At 37.3% G+C, this 16727-nt stretch overlaps 1 protein-coding gene and 1 pseudogene across 2 annotated transcripts in view; one reads left to right on the forward strand and one right to left on the reverse strand.

Moving 5' to 3' along the window:
• The window catches only part of SLC9B1 (solute carrier family 9 member B1), a 116172-nt gene that overhangs the window by 47575 nt on the left and 51870 nt on the right, over positions 1-16727 (reverse strand). For both annotated transcript variants that reach the window (XM_016950977.3, NM_001280193.1), the window contains 1 exon segment: positions 673-843. In XM_016950977.3, the coding sequence (XP_016806466.1) occupies positions 673-843 (171 nt within the window).
• On the forward strand, positions 11336-12264 carry LOC100609774 (actin-related protein 3B-like; annotated as a pseudogene).

Raw genomic sequence — 16727 nt, forward strand, 5'->3', positions numbered from 1 at the left:
GAAAGAAAATGTGGTACATATACACCATGGAATGCTATGCATTCATAAAAAAGAATGACATCATGTCCTTTGCAGCAACATGGATAAAGCTGAACACCATTATCCTAAGTGAAATAACTCAGAAACAGAAAAATCAAATACCACATGTTCTCACTTATATGTGGGCACTAAACAATGGGTACATATGGACCTAAAGATGGAAATAATAGACACTGGGGAGTCCAAAAGGAGAGAGGGTTGGAGGGTTAAGGTTGAAAAATTACCTATTGGGTATAGTATTCACTATTTGGTGATGGGTTCACTAGAGCCCAAATCTCACCATTATGCAATATATCCATGTACCAAACCTGCATATGTACCCTGTGAATCTAAAATTTTTAAAGATTTTATTAAACAATAAAGCAACAGGAATAATGTACTAAGGATATTAAATTTATTTTAAAAATAAATTTTGGATAAAACTTGTGTGTATATATGTAGACAGAGAGAGAAATAAATGCATCTATAAAGGAGCTGTACACACACACACACATACAGTAAATACATACATGAAGAAACTATATAAAACATACTACATTGAAATATTTCTGAATTATAACTAATTCAACAAGAAAATGTTCAACATTTGCATATAGTCAATAATAAAGAAAAGAGAGCTAATTATATACTTACCAAGAAGAGGTGGAAGTGGAGGCACTAAAGGTATTCTAATAAGTTGTAAAATTTTTCCCCCAATAATGGCACTATAAAAAATAATGAACAATCCAAATAAATTTCCACCAGGGAGAGCTTCAGAGCCTAAGATTGACCAGGTCATACACCATATCACAAACAGTATAACTCCTGAAATACAAAAAAGTGTACAGCTATATATCTACATACACATAGATGTATACAAACAAAGGATCAATTCTCTTTTATCATATATACTAATAGCCAGTTTTATAAAATGATACATGGTATAGATCAACATTGCTTACTAGTTTGGTGAAAGAGATATCTGCTTAACATATATTCCAAATAACCTGTCAATTTATGAAGTAGGTTTCAAACAAAGTGTTTTTACTTTAAAAATATTTAAAACCTATATGTGGGCCAGGTGCAGTGGCTCACACCTTAATCCCAGCACTTTGGGAGGCTGAGGCAGGCTGGATCACATGAGGTTCAGGAGTTTGAGGCCAGCCTGGCCAACACAGTGAAATCCCGTCTCTACTAAAAATACAAAAATTAGCCAGGCGTGGTGGTGCGTGCCTGTAATCCCAGCTACATGGGAGGCTGGGTCAGGAGAATTGCTTGAACCCGGGAGGTGGAGGTTGCAGTGAGCCAAGATTGTGCCACTGCATTCCAGCCTGGGTGACAGAGTGAGACTCAGTCTCAATAAAAAAATAAAAAAATAAAAAAAACCTATATGTGAACTCTGGAAAATGCTAACCATTATAATATATGATAGTTAAAAACATCATGGCAATATGATGAGATTTACTTCATTTTATATTTTAAAATAGCTTTTTCATCAGGATGGAAAATAAGAGGATGACTGGCTGTGATAAGAATTCACAACCTTATTGAAGATCACAGTGTCAAGGTGCCAAATCTTTTAGGAGGAACCTACTAAATCTTTGTATTGAAAGGATAATTCAACTGATATTTGGCATAAATGTATTAGAGGAGGTAATGGCTGGAAGAAATGAACCTAGATTTTGTGGGAATAAATATAAAGTATCTTAGATTATGTGTAGGAAGTAGAGGTAGATAAGATGAGTAGGTATAAGTTACTAGACATCTTGTTTCTGGCAACTAGGTGCTACTCACTGAGGAATCCATAGGTTTCTATAAAGGACAGACAATAACATGGTAAATTTCCATATGCTAATTAAATTGCTACCTTTATTTGCTATGAATCATAATTGCTAATGCTTTTAATATTCTTAAAACAGTTTATATGCATTTTTTAGCTATGACCCCTTTCCGGCTGTATAGAATTTGCCAGGGTAAAAGAGGACGATTTTGACTCACTCCAGGCAGAAAGTTAGAACAAAGTATCTCTTTCCTCCTCCCCTCTGATTATTGTCATCCTGCAAAACTGGAAGCCTTGGAGGGCTAAACTCTTACTAAAAGAATGGACCAGGCTGGGTATGGTGGCTCGTGCCTGTAATCCCAGCACTTTGGGAGGCTGAGGCAGGTGGATCACCTGAGCTCAGGAGTTCAAAATGAGCCTGACCAACATGGTGAAACGCTGTCTCTATTAAAAATACAAACAATTAGCCTGGCCTGTTGGCGCATGCCTGTAATCCCAGCTACTTGGGAGGCTGAGGTAGGAGAATTGCTTAAACCCAGGAGGCGGACATTGCAGTGAGCTGGGATGGCGCCACTTCACTCCAGCCTGGGTAACAAGAGCAAAACTCCATCTCAAGAAAACAAAACAAAACAAAACAGAAAACAAAACAAAACAAAACACGGACCAGAAAATGTCATCCTACTGACAAATTGAGAAGACAAGGCAGTTTGTCTTAGCTGGTCTCTGGGTGGCAAAGTCTTTTTTGAGAATTCATAGGTAAAACTGGCCTCATCCAACTTATGTGTAGGGCTCAAATTACATTACGTGCACAGGTTAGGGATCCCAAAGTTCTAAACCTACCATAAAAGTGTCCCTGCATAGAAGTATCCCTAGAACACTTAGTAGATGCTAATTCAAAAAATCTCTAATAGACAGTCCTGATCCCAGACTGCATAAAGTCTCAAAGGTAAAGCCAAGTGAATCTGAACTTAAAATAAGAAGAAATATCCCATGAGCAAAAGTTAACAGATACAACAAAGAATGGGATTAGATGTCTAAAAACCTTAGCTAATAGAACCACTAGATAGACACTATAAAATATGTATTTTCAAAGGGACTAGAGACAATTTTTTAAAATTGGAGACATGAGAAGAAGAAATTACTTGAAAGTATTGTAAAATAATTAAATAGAACATCTAGAAAAAACTGTAAAATTTACTCAACTAAAAAAAAAAAAACCACTAAGTACCCAAACAGCAGTCTAGACATGGCTGAAGAGAGAACACAGCAAAGTAGTAGATATGAGGAAATTACTTAAGAGCATAGCACACACACACACAAAAATGAGGTGGAAAATGAGAGATTTAGATTATGGAAAAGATCTAAAACACAACTAATAGTAGTTTCAGAAACATAATTGAAAGAATGAAGAAGATATAATATTTGAGAAGAAAACTGGCTTCAAACTTTACAGAATTGATTAGGGTTTTTATTCATTTGGACACAGGAAGTCAAATGAGTTCTAATCAGGATTAAGTAAAAATAGATACTTAGATAAAATGTTGAGAAACTATAGACTACCAAAGGCAAAAATAAAATCTTAAAGAATCTAGACAGAGAAAAAGAGATTAATCATAATCGAATAAACAATAGAGCAGATTCTCAGTACTTATCAGCAACAATAGAAGATGGAAGATAAATAAAGTCTTCAAAGTACAGAGATAAAGAAATCATTCAATGTTGAATTCTGTAGCCAGTTAACTGTCACTCGAACAAAAGACAAATGAAAGATATTGTCAAACAAATACATTTAAGAACATATGCCATTTTTTACCAGGGAAAAATCTACTGAAAGATATGCTTTAGAAATATGACATAGAACCAAAAAGGAAGGAACAATGTGCAAAGAAATTGGTAAAATGTAGGTTAGTCTAAACAAGTACTGGTTGTGTAACACATTACTAATGAAAATTGTTAATCAGAGGATATAAAGATAAGGTTGGGAGGTGACATGAAAAGGTTGGCAATTTATTTCCACACCAAAACTCCCCCCAAAAATTGCAAAAATACCAAAAACAAACATTTCAGGACCCTGAAAATTCATCAAAGGCAGTTATCAAATTAAGAAGCATTTATCCTTGAAAAAAGTGTTAGGGTTTTGGGTAGGATTGGTAAAAGTCTGAGCCCTTCCTGACTGGGGTTGCTCCCTGATATGGTTTGGCTTTGTGTCCCCATCCAAATCTCATCTTGAATTGTACTCCCATAATTCCCACGTGTTGTGGGAGATAATTGAATTATGGGGGTGGTTCCCCCCATACTGTTCTCGTGGTAGTGAATAAGTCTCACAAGATCTGATGGCTTTATCAGGGGTTTCTGCTTTTGCATCTTCCTCATTTTCTCTTGCCGCCACCATGTAAGAAGTGCCTTTCACCTCCCGCCATGATTCTGAGGCCTCCCCAGCCATCTGGAACTATAAGTCCAATTAAACCTCTTTTTCTTCCCAGTCTTGGGTATGTCTTTATCAGCAGAATGAAAACAGACTAATACACTCTCATCTCTCTTCTCATCCCCAAGCTCAGCTGGGAAAAACGGTAGTTTTACCAGTTTGAAGCTGGATGTAAAACCCAGCAGCTTTCCTGTTAGGGCTGGGGGCAGGGGTGGATTTGGTACGGAGTAGAGGGAAGAAATCAATGGTTTTGCCAGTTAAATATAGCAGAGTGGTTTGAGAATGAACAGACAGAATTGCAGCTTTGCTAGTCTGAGGTTGCAGTTTCAATTGGGGAAGTGGAAGACAAGACAAAAATTTAAATGAGAGATCCTGAGGGTCAATAGGTGCAGCAAACCACCATGGCACATGTATACCTGTGTAACAAAGCTGCACGTTCTGCACATGTATCCTGGAACTCAAAGTAAAATTAAAAAAGAAAGAAAGAGAGAGAGAGAAACAAACAAACAAAGAGGAAGAAAGAGAGAGAGAGAAAGAAAGAAAGAAAGAAAAAGAAAGAAAGAAAGAAAGAAAGAAAGAAAGAAAGAAAGAAAGAAAGAAAGAAAGAAAGAGAAAGAAAGACCCACATGCAAGGCTAGAGTTTTCCAGTTCCAAGTTCCAATTCTCTCACTGAGAAGAGTGGCTCACTGTGCCTAAACTGTTTATACAAACAATATGGTTTACTCTGAACAGCTGCTTTTCTTTTGGGAGTCTGGAATTCTGGTACATGTGAAGGACAGTAACCTCCGTAAAATCCTGAGTACTGAGTCTCTAATGAGACTCTGGTCCTAGTAGACGACATTGCACATGTGCTGTCAAAATTTCATGCTGGGGAAGAGAAACACATCCTTGTAACTCCACAGGAGATGATTCCAGGAAGTTTGTGCCTGGTATACTCCAGACTTTACCACATACAACTTTTTCCCTTTGCTAATTTTGCTTTGTATCCATTCACTATAATAAATTAAAAACCTGAGTATTACTAAAAAAAAAAAAAAGACTGATCCTGGAAAGGAGAGAATAATAGAAAGTTTGTGATAAGTTCTCCACACATATATGGCCAATTGGAAAAGTATGGAAGTGCAGGAAAGACTCAAGAGAGTATGACAAAAAGTAAAAATGAAGTAAGACTTGAGTATTAATTGCAATTTTGAATGCATTAACCCACCCACCCACAGATTATTTGGCAGACAGTGGAAGCCTTACTAGCTTTAACATTATGTCTCTCCAAAATCAAGCTATGCAACAGACACAAAGGAAATCCCTAGAAAGACAGGCTAAAACAACAATAACAACAACAACACAATATAAAAGACATCACTGCTGAAAACCACTGGGCAGAAGGATTACACAGAACATGTATAGGCCAATTACCAAAACAATAACAACAACAAAAACAATCACAAATAAAAACCAAATCCAGATTTGCTATAATGTGTAATTAAAGTGTTTAGTTTTCAATTAAAAATTATCAGACATGTAAGGAAACAGGAAAATATGGCTCATACTCTGGAAAAAAAGCAGTGAATAGAAACTCTCAATTCAGATACTGGATTTAGAAAGAAAGTTTTCAAAGTATATATTATAAATATGTTCAAATTAAAAATATGATAATGTGCTGTCTAATAGAGAACATGAATAAGGAGACAGAATATATTTAAAAATAGAATCTAGAATCGAAAAGTACAACAGTTAAAGTGAAAAAATCACTAGCGAGGTTCAGTAGCATATTTGGCCTTGTGAAAGAAAGTATCAGTGAACTTGAAGATAGACCAATAGAGGTTAATCAATCTGAAGAACAAAAAGAAAAAAGAACAAAGAATAATAAACAGATCCTCAGAAACTTATGGGATACCATCAAGAGCACTAACATATGCATAATGGGAATTCCAGGAGAAGAGGGAGATAAGAGGGCAGAAAAATATTTGAAAACATAATGTCTGAAAACTTCAAAAATGTTATGAAAAACATTAATCTTCAAATATAAGAAGTTCAACAAATCTCAAGTAGGATAAACACAAAGAGATTCACACCTAGAGCCATCATAGTCAAATTGGTGAAAACCAAGGATAATAAGAAAATCATGAAAGTAGCAAGAGATGACTTATCACATACAGGGGAACAATAATATGATCAATACTGGCATTTTTATCTGAAAAAAATGGAGGTCTTATGAAGCGACATTTCAAAAGTGGAGGGAAAAATAACTGTCAATTAAGAATTCGGTATCCAGTTAAATGATCCTTCAAAAATGGAGCTGAAATAAAGACATTTCCAGATAAATAAAAATAAAGAGAACTTATCCTTGCTAAAGAAACACTAAATAAAATGCTTTTAAGATAAAAGGATATGACACCAGATGGCAACTTGAACCTATAAGGAATAAACGGCACTGGAAGTGGTAAATAAATTTGTAAGTATAAAAGATTGTATGTGTGTATGTGTGTATATGTGTGTGTGTGTGTGTGTATTCTGATTTCATCTCTTTTTTAAAAAAAGCATCTGATTATTATAGGCAATAACTATAACAATACTGCTGAGTTCATAGCATATAAGAGGTACATTGGATCAAAGTTGCTATATAACACTGGAATTAAGTAAAAATTATTAAACCAAAGTAGATTGTAAAAAGTGAAGATGATTGATTATTATAATCCCCAGAGGTACTTGGGAGGCTGAGATAGAAGTATTGCTTGAGGCTAAGAGTTTGAGACTAGCCTGAGTAACACAATGAAACTCTGTTGATATAGTTTGGATATGTGTCCCTGCCCAAATCTCATGTTGAATTGTAATCCCCAATGTTGGAGATAGGTCCTGCCGGGAGGTGAATGGATCATGGGGGCAGATTTCTCCTGAATGGTTAGTACCATCCTCTTGGTGCTGTCCTTGGGACAGTGAGTAAATTCTTGTGAGATCTCGTCATTTAAAAGTGTATGGCACTGCCCCTTGCTCTTTTACTTCTGCTTTCGCTATGTGACATGTCTTTGCCTTCTGCCATGATTGTAAGCTTCCTGAAGCCTTCCCAGAAGCAGATGCCTGCATGCTTCCTGTACAGCCTGAAGAACTGTGAGGCAATTAAACCACTTATAAATTATCGAGTCTCAGGTATTTGAAAGCAATGCAAGAATGGACTAATACATCTGTCTCTAAAAAATTTAAGCAAAATTACCCAGGTGTGATGACACATGCCTGTAGTCCCAGCTACTTGACAGGCAAAGGTGAGAGGACTGATTGAGCCCAGGAGTTTGAGGCTGCAATAAGCTATGACCATGCCATTGTCTCTTAAAAAAGTAAGCCCCAGAGAGGCCAGGCGCAGTGGCTCACACCTGTAATCCCAGCACTTTGGGAGGCCGTGGTGGGCGGATCACAAGGTCAGGAGATGGAGACCATCCTGGCTAACATGGTGAAACCCCGTGTCTACTAAAAATACAAAAAAATTAGCCGGGCATGGTGGCAGGCACCTGTAGTCCCAGCTACTTGGGAGGCTGAGGCAGGAGAATGGCGTGAACTCAGGAGGTGGAGCTTGCAGTGAGCCGAGATCCCACCACTGCACTCCAGCCTGGGTGACAGAACGAGACTCCGTCTCAAGAAAAAAAAAATCAACAGAGAAATTGAAATAGGGCACTAAAAATACTTGGTTAACATGAAAGAAGCAGTAATGTAAGAAAAGAAAAACAAAAAGACATGACACATAGAAAACAAATAACAAAATGTTAAATGCAAGTCCAACCATATCAATAATTATGTGAATGGACTAAAATAAAAAGGCAACTATTACTGTACAGGACTTTAAAAAAACAAGATTCAGCTATATGATGCCTACAAGAAACAAACTTTAGATAAAACAAGCAGGTTGAATGTAAAAGGAGAGGAGATTAGGAGACATACATATATATATATATATGTATATATATACACACACACACACACACGCAAATGGTAATTATGGGTGAAAGAAGAAAACACAAGGTAATTACTATATATATGTAATTTTTTTAACCTGTAAGTCAGTTTTATTATCTGTAAAATGGGGATAAAAAAATTATCTCCTGCCAACATAAATAGGTTTTGTTACAATAAAAGGAACTAGTGAGCATGAAAGAACATTGCAATCTGTTAAGATGTTCTTCCAGGAATTCTTGCATTCTAGGAAAATCAGAACATTTCTGGTTATAGAATTTTTGACATTTTGAGGAAAGATATTTTTTAGGATATATGTGAAAAGAACACTTTATCTTCTCTAATTACATCATGGATTCTCTTTTTGCATTGAGATTTTGCTTGAATATCAATAGACAAGAGAAGGGAGTGGTTCAGGCACTTGTCTAGTGAGCGGATCGCTGACAGGAAGCAAGGAGCCAGAAGGACGCTCCCCTGTGCTGTTGGTCAGGGGCCCGCTTGGCTGGTGCCAAGGATTTGTTCTCAGTGACAAGACAAATACAGAAATGGAGAGTGGTTACAAACTTCTATAGCAATTTGACACTGTATTTTATAAAAAGTAAACATCAGTCTACATCAAATAGGAAATTAAAAACAAAAACAATTGGGTATTAATCTACTAAGCTTAGTCCCTAGGTGACAAAATAATCTGTACAACAAACCCACATGACACAAGTTTACCTATGTTACAAACCTGAACATGCACCCCTGAACCCAAAATAAAAGTTTTTTTTTTTTAAAGAAAAACAAAACAAAAAAACCACATCTGTTTCTTCATCACAGATAATTTGAGAAGCACTAGTGTCAGGAAAAAAGAATAATAAATAATATGTACATTAAAACTCACCAGAAAACATATATGCACTGGGATATCTTTTTGGACATTAAAGAAATGTGAAAAATCACACATATATTCCTAATGAACTTGACTATATTATATATATATGTTTATTTAGAAGTATTAAATTGAATTAAGTATTAAATTTATTTTTTAATAAGTGGTATAAAGGAAGGATGTTCTGATTAAGAAGGATAGGTAAAGGGCAATTACAACTCTGAGTAGAGAGATAGTAAAATGGCCAGAAACAGACTGGCAAAGGCTATGGAGTAATTAATCTCACAAAAGGAAGCAGAATTTATTAATATAAATAACATAGTATTGCTGATACTTAAATAATTGTGAGTTATATTGAAGAATTATTTTATATTTTAAAATAGCAAAACCCCCCAAAAAACAGTGTGGTAAAGCTGTGGTGAGGTTTGTACATTTTAGGAAGCCTTGTTATTTTTAGCTCATATGGTTTTTTGATAAGTAAAAATTTAAAAAAAGTTAAAAATGATTTCTCTGCTGCTTAAATTCCGATACACATCTATTGAGTGGTAAGATATGAGTTTAGAGTCACTGTATTTTTTTAGTAGTTCTACTAATAAGAAATTTTCATTAAGCTTTACTTTCTTTCTTTCTTTCTTTTTTTTTTTTTTTGAGATGGAGTTTTGCTCTTGTTGCCCAGGCTGGAGTGCAATGGCATGATCTCAGCTCACCACAACCTCCGCCTCCCGGGTTCAAGCGATTCTCCTGCCTCCCTCCCTAGTAGCTGGGATTACAGGCATGCAGCACCATACCCGGCTAATTTGGTATTTTTAGTAGAGACAGGGTTTCTCCATGTTGGTCAGGCTGCTCTTGAACTCCCGACCTCAGGTGATCCGCCCGCCTCAGCCTCCCAAAGTGCTGGGATTACAGGCATGAGCCACCGTGACTGGCCTAAGCTTTATTTTCTAAAAATTATATCAAAATTGATATTTCTCTATTATGTAATCATAAATTATATCAAATATGCTGTTTTGAATTTTATTTTTCCCTTTAAACATAAAGACACACATTCAGTTCATTGTGCTATATAAATTACCAGTGTGATCACAAATTAAGACATGCAATTCAAAGAATTTTGCATACAAGGAGTCCTGAAAGTGTTAATAACTTTTGATGCAAAGATAATTTTATGAAAGTAATAGAAGACTAAAAAAAGGTACAAAACAATTATTATGTAAGTATCTTCCTTTTTCTGAATCACCCATGATTACTTTTTCCACCAAGCAAAAACTGACTACATACTTCAGATCTGTCTCAAATCTCCCCAGCCTCTTTTCCTAAACCTCCCCAGCCTCTCAGGACAGACAGGCTGCTCCTGTACTTTGTGCATTCTGCTATTTTTAGCAAGAGGCCTATTTTGTCAGTGTTGTCTGAATAGTATTTGCCAACTCCCAGACTTTCAGTCACTTATTTGTTTATTTATTTATTTATTTGGCTCTTTTCTTGTATTTCCCTTTTCCTTTTCTTTCCTTTCTTTTTCCCTTTCCTCCTCCCTTCCTTTGCTTACTTATTTTTTTCCCTTTAATTCCCATTCACTATTTCCATGACTGTCAAATAGTAGGCTGATCCTTTAAAATATTCCTTTTTTAAAATTTATTGTACTTTACGTTCTGGGATACATGTGCAGAACATGCAGGTTTGTTACATAGGTATACATGTGCCATGTGGTTTGCTGCACCCATCTACAATATATCTTAAAATGAATAAAAGTGGAAACACGCAGGAGACATGGTGTATGGGGTGAGTGGGTTGCCAAGTGGATGGTGGCAGGGTGCTCCAGGGTGGCCAGTGGGGCTAAATGCTGTGTATTCCAAGCATGGCGGGGTTCCTGCCTTCCTGTGTGGCAGACTGTGGTATCAGGTAAGAGCCACTTGGTGCCCACCCTGGCTCCTCCATTGCCTTGCTCTCAGCCCCTGGCATCCAGCCCACACCTGGAGGTTGAGCTGCACCCACTGCTCTGGGTCTCAGCCCTGTGATCACCTCAGTAGATATTCTGAGCTTGGCTATGCAGGCAACACTGAGCCATAGTTTACTATTCTTTCTTGCATTTCTATCAGAGAGTCAGCAAAGGTAGTTGACAAAGCCCAAAGGAGAATGTTGAGGGGAGTTGATGACCTTGACTTTTTCATACAGGATGAAGCCATTGATAAATCTATGTATGCTACAAAGTGGTCAATATGACATGGAATCACTGAAGACTGGGATATTATGGAAAGGTTCATGGAGCAAGTGGTTTTTAAATATCTTTGAGCAGAATCTGAGGACCATTATTTTTTAATGACAGAACTTCCACTGAATACACTAGAAAATACAGAGCATTTTTGCAGAAATTATGTTTGAATTATTTAATGTACCAGGATTCTACATTGCAGTTCAGGAGGTACTGGCCTTGGCAGTATCTTGGACATCTCAACAAGTGGGTGAATGTATGTTAATGAGTATAGTCATTGACAAAGGAGATGGAGTCACCCATGTTCTCCCAGTTGTAGAAGGTTATGTAATTGGGAGCTGCATCAATCACATCCTGATTGTAGGTGATACTGTGTATTTCATTCAACAGCTGCTAAGGGAGAGGGAGGTAGGAATCCCTCTTGAGCAGTCACTGGAGACCACAAAAGCCATTAAGGAGAAATACTGTTACATTTGCCCTGATACAGTCAAGGAATTTGCTAAGCATGATGTGGATTCCTGGAAGTGGATCAAACAATACACAGGTATCAATGTGATCAACCAGGAGAAGTTCATAATAGATGTTGGTTACAAAAGGTTCCTGCAACCTGAAATATTTTTTTACCCAGAGTTTGCCAACCCAGACTTTATGGAATCCATCTTGAATGTTGTTGATGAATACAAAACTGTCCCATTGATGTGTATGGTCCACTGTATAAGAATGTTGTTCTTTCAAGGGGTTTGACCATATTCGGGGATTTGAACCTCAACTACAGAGAGATTTGAAGAGTGGTACATGCCAGATTAAAACTCAGTAAGGAGCTCAGTGGCAGGAGAATCAAACCTAAGCTTGCAGAGGTTTGGGTGGTAATCCATCACATGCAGCACAATGCCTTATGGTTTGGAAGCTTAATGATAGCCTCAACTCTGGAGTTATTTCAGGCCTGTCACACCAAGAAGGACTATGAAGAATATGGCCCCAGCATCTGCCACCACAGCCTTCTCTTTGGAGTAATGTCTTAGTGTCTGCCTTGAAAGCATCATTTAATAGTGTCATGTTGGGGAACAAGTGTCCTTCAGAACCCAGAGAAGACTACCATTTCTAAATGACATTTGGTGTTGATGTCTGAGCAGCATGCTTGCATCACCTAGTGCATGAGGCACAGGGCAGAGTCATTTCAGTAAAAGCCATTTCTTTATGTGTTGACTGTTGTATGCCCACTCCTTCTTCTCTCACTCCCTTTCTTCATGCTTCCCCAGTTTCCCTCCTCCTTTTCACTTGAGCTTTTTTGTTGACAAATACCATTCTGAAGGAATTCAAATGTGACTTTGAAAATTGTTAAGAGGAAAAAAAATTTCAAAAATGGCCCAAAATAGTTCTCCCCCAGGAAAGAATGCAGTGATATAAATCCTTTTCCCCCAGCCTATTTTTATAAATAAAATGTTATAAACTTCAAATACAAAAAACCAATAACATAGCATTATTTACAGGATGCAATTAAAGCAGTGTATAGAGGAAAATGTATAGCTTTAAAAACAGAAAGAAAAAATAATCTAAAATTGGTAATTAAAACTTCCATCTTAAGACTCTAGAAAAAGATGAGTAAACCAAGCCAAAAGTAAGTAGGATGTATGAAATAAAAAGGTCACAGTGGAAAACGATAAATACAGAACAGGATAACATTAAAAACAACCAAAGAAACTCAAAATTGCTTATTTCGGAAAGTCAAGAAGATAAATAATATTTAGTTACATTGACCAAGAAAAAAGAAAGAAGACACTAATTCCCAAAATCAAGAATCAAAGAAAAATATCATCACAGACCCTACCCTTAAAAGGATGTTAAGAAAATAGCATAATAACTTTAAGCCAAAAAATTTGACAACTTAGGTAAAATAGAACAATTCCTAGAAAGACACAAATTACCAAAACTGACTCAAGGAAAAAGGAAAAAAAAAAAAAAACAAATATCAATATCAAGTAAAGAAATTGCATCAGTAATTTCAAATCTTCCTATAGAGAAAAAATATACTTCACCGGTGAATTCTATCCAACTATTAAGGGAGGAAATAATACCAATGTTACAAAAACTTTATTAAGCATATAGAGGAGGAAGGAAACTTCCCAATGAACTTTATTTCATTTGATATCAATATTACCCTGATATCAAAACAAGACAAAGACATTACAAGAAAACACAGCTATATACCAATATCCCTTATGAACCTAGACATAAATATTCTTAACCAAATATTAGCAAATGTAATTGAGCAACATATGAAAAGGATTTTATACCATAATCAAATGAAGTTTATCTCAGCAATGTGAGGTTGACTTAACATCCAAAAATCAATGTAATAAACTATATTAACAGAATAAAGGACAAAACCATATGATCACCTCAACAGATGCAGAAAAGCATTTGACGGAATTCAACACTCATATATTTTAAAAAATCTCATCAGCTTATGAATAGAAGGGGACTTCTTCAAATGATCAAGGCATCTACCAGAAGCCTACAGCCAACATACTTAATGGTAAAAATGTGCTTACCTCTAGATTAGGAAACATGCAAAGATATCTGTGTTTACCACTTCTATTTTTTCCTTGCAATAGTCAAGGAAAAAAGTTATGGAAAAAAGACAACTCTTTTTATTGTTAGCCTTGTATACAGAAAATCCTAAGGAACACACCCACACACACACACCCACATACCACACCCCCTCCCAGACTTACTAGAACTAAGAGGGTGGCTTAGCAAGTTTGTAGAGTATATGATCAATATACAAAAATCGGTTATATATATAGTAGCAACAAACAGTACAAAGATGAAATAAAGAAAACAATTCCAATCACAATAGCATCAAAAATAAATGTCTTAGTTTGTTTTATGTTGTTATAATAGAATACCTGAGACTGTATAAAGAGGTTTATTTAGCTCATGTTTCTCCAGACTGGGAAGTTCAAGAAGCATGGCACCAGTATCTGCTTAGCTTCTGGTGAGGGCTTTAGTAGTGCATCACAACATGGCAGAAGACCAAAGAGGAAGTGGGAATGTGCCAAGAGGCCAAACACAAGGTACAACCTTGTACAATGGGTTGCTTTATAACAATCCATTCTCAGGGTAACTAATCTATTCCCACAGGAACCAATCCAGTTTCATGAGAGCAAGAACTCACTCACTATATGAGGACTGCACCAAGCTGCTCAAAATGGCAGAGCCCCCATGACCCAAGCATCTCCCATTAGGCCCTACCTCTTAAAGGTTCCAACATGATTTTTGGCAGAGACACGGAAACCATGGCATTCCACCCTTGGAACCCCAAATTCATGTCCCTCTTACACTATAAAATGTAATTATTCAATCTCAATGGTCCCCAAAGTCTTAATGTATTCCAGTAAGAATTCAAAGGTCAAAGTCCAAAGTCTCATATAAGACTCAAGGCAAGTTCCTCCTAGCTATGAGCCTGTAAAATAAAATAAAATAAAATAAAAAAAACAAGTTATTTACTTCCAAGGTACAATGGTGGAATAGTCATATGGCAGACAGTCCCATTCCAAAAGGGAGAAATAGGCCAAAAGAAGAAAGAGGTGACAGGCCTCAAGCAAGTTCAAAACTCAGCAGGGCAGACACTAAATCTTAAAACTCCAGAATAATTCTCCACTCCACGTGCTACCTCCTGGGCACAGTGGGGATTTTTTATCCCTAAAGCCTTGGGCAGCCCCACCTCCATTGCTTTGTTGGGCATAGCCACATGGCTGCTCTCACTGGTTGGAATTGGATACCTATGGCTTTTCCAGGCTGAGGTTGTATGGTGGCAATGGCTCTATAGTTCTGGAGTCCCAGTGGTGGTCCACTTCATGGATTCACTAGGTATTGCCCTGGTACAGACTCTTTGTGGCAGCTCCAACCCTACATTTCTGCTCAGCATTGCCCTAGGGAAAGTACACTGCAGTGGCTCTGGCCCTGCAACAAATCTCCACCTGAGCTCCCAGTCTTTTCAGTACATTCCTTAAAATCTAGGTGGAAGCCACCATGCCTCCACTTCTCTTGTATTCTGCACATCTGCAAAACTAGTACCACATGGTTGTAAACGCCATCAAGGCTTACCACTTGCACCCTCCAGAGTGCTGTCATGAGCTGTATCTGAGGCTGCTTGATCCACGACTGCGTGCCACCAAGGTTTATGGTTTGTATCTTGTGGGATGGCAGCCTGAGCCATACCTGGGTATGATTGTGCCATGGCTGGGGTGGCTGCTGAGGGCTGTGCCAGAATTTGGGGAGCAGGATCTCAAAACAGCACAGGGCAGTGATGCATGGATTCTGTCTCTTAAAACCATTCCATCCTCCTAGACCTCTGGAAAGGCAACCTCAAAAATTTCTGAAATGTCTTCAGGGCCTTTAAAAAATTGTCTCAATAATTATCAACTGGCTCTCTTCTCTCAGTGCTAATCTCTTTAGTATTGGTTGTTCTGCTGCACCCTTGGATTCCTCTCCTGAAAATGCTCTTTCATTCTCTACCACATGGCCAGGCTATTAATTTTCAAATTTTTATGCTTGCTTCCCTTGTCATTTTGCATTTCACTGAATGTAGTAAGAAGTAACTACATAGCTGCTCTATATTTTGCTTAGAAATTTCTTCTGCCAGGTACCCTAGTTCATCACTCTTAAGTTTGGCCTTCCACAAAACCTTAGGGCACAAAGCCTTAGAAACAACACAGCCAAATTTTTGCTATGGTCTAACAAGGATGACTTGGTCTCCAGTTCCTAATACCTTGTTCCTCATTTCTATCTGAGATCTCATTAGAATGGCCTTTGCTGTCCATATTTTTATCAGCATTGTGATAATGACTACTTAACCAATCTCTAAGAAATTCTAAACTTTCTCTCGTCTTTTTGTTGTCTTCTGAGCCCTCATTGAAATTATCCTTAATGTTCTGTTTATGGCAATACAGTCTTTTTCTAGTCTGCTCCTTCAAACTTGTCCAACTTCTGCCCATTACCCAGTTCCAATGATGCTTCTGCATTTTTGAGTATCTAAATAGCAACATCCCACTCTCAGTACAAATTTTCTGTCTTAGTCCGTTTTGTGTTGCTATAACAGAATACCGGAGACTGAGTAATTTATAAAGAGGTATATTTGGCTTGCAGTTCTGCAGGCTGGAAAGAATGACACTGGCATCTGCTTGGGTTCTGGTGAAAGCTTTAGTGTTGTGTCACAACATGGTAGAACAAGGTCAAAGGGGAGTAGGCATGTACCAGGAGGCCAAGCATGAAGCGTGACCTCACCGTATAGCAACTCATTCTCATGGTAACTAATCCATTCCTGAGACAACTAATCCCACAAGAGTGAGAACTCACTCACCAGTGTAAGAATAGTACCAAGCTGCCCACAAAAGAAGAGCTCCCAAGACCCAAATACTTCCCATTAGGCCCCACCTCTTAAGCATTCCAACATGAGTTTTGGTAGAGACACTCAAACTAT

The sequence above is a fragment of the Pan troglodytes genome, chromosome 3, assembly GCF_028858775.2.
Source record: "Pan troglodytes isolate AG18354 chromosome 3, NHGRI_mPanTro3-v2.0_pri, whole genome shotgun sequence".
Classification (NCBI taxonomy): domain Eukaryota; kingdom Metazoa; phylum Chordata; class Mammalia; order Primates; family Hominidae; genus Pan; species Pan troglodytes.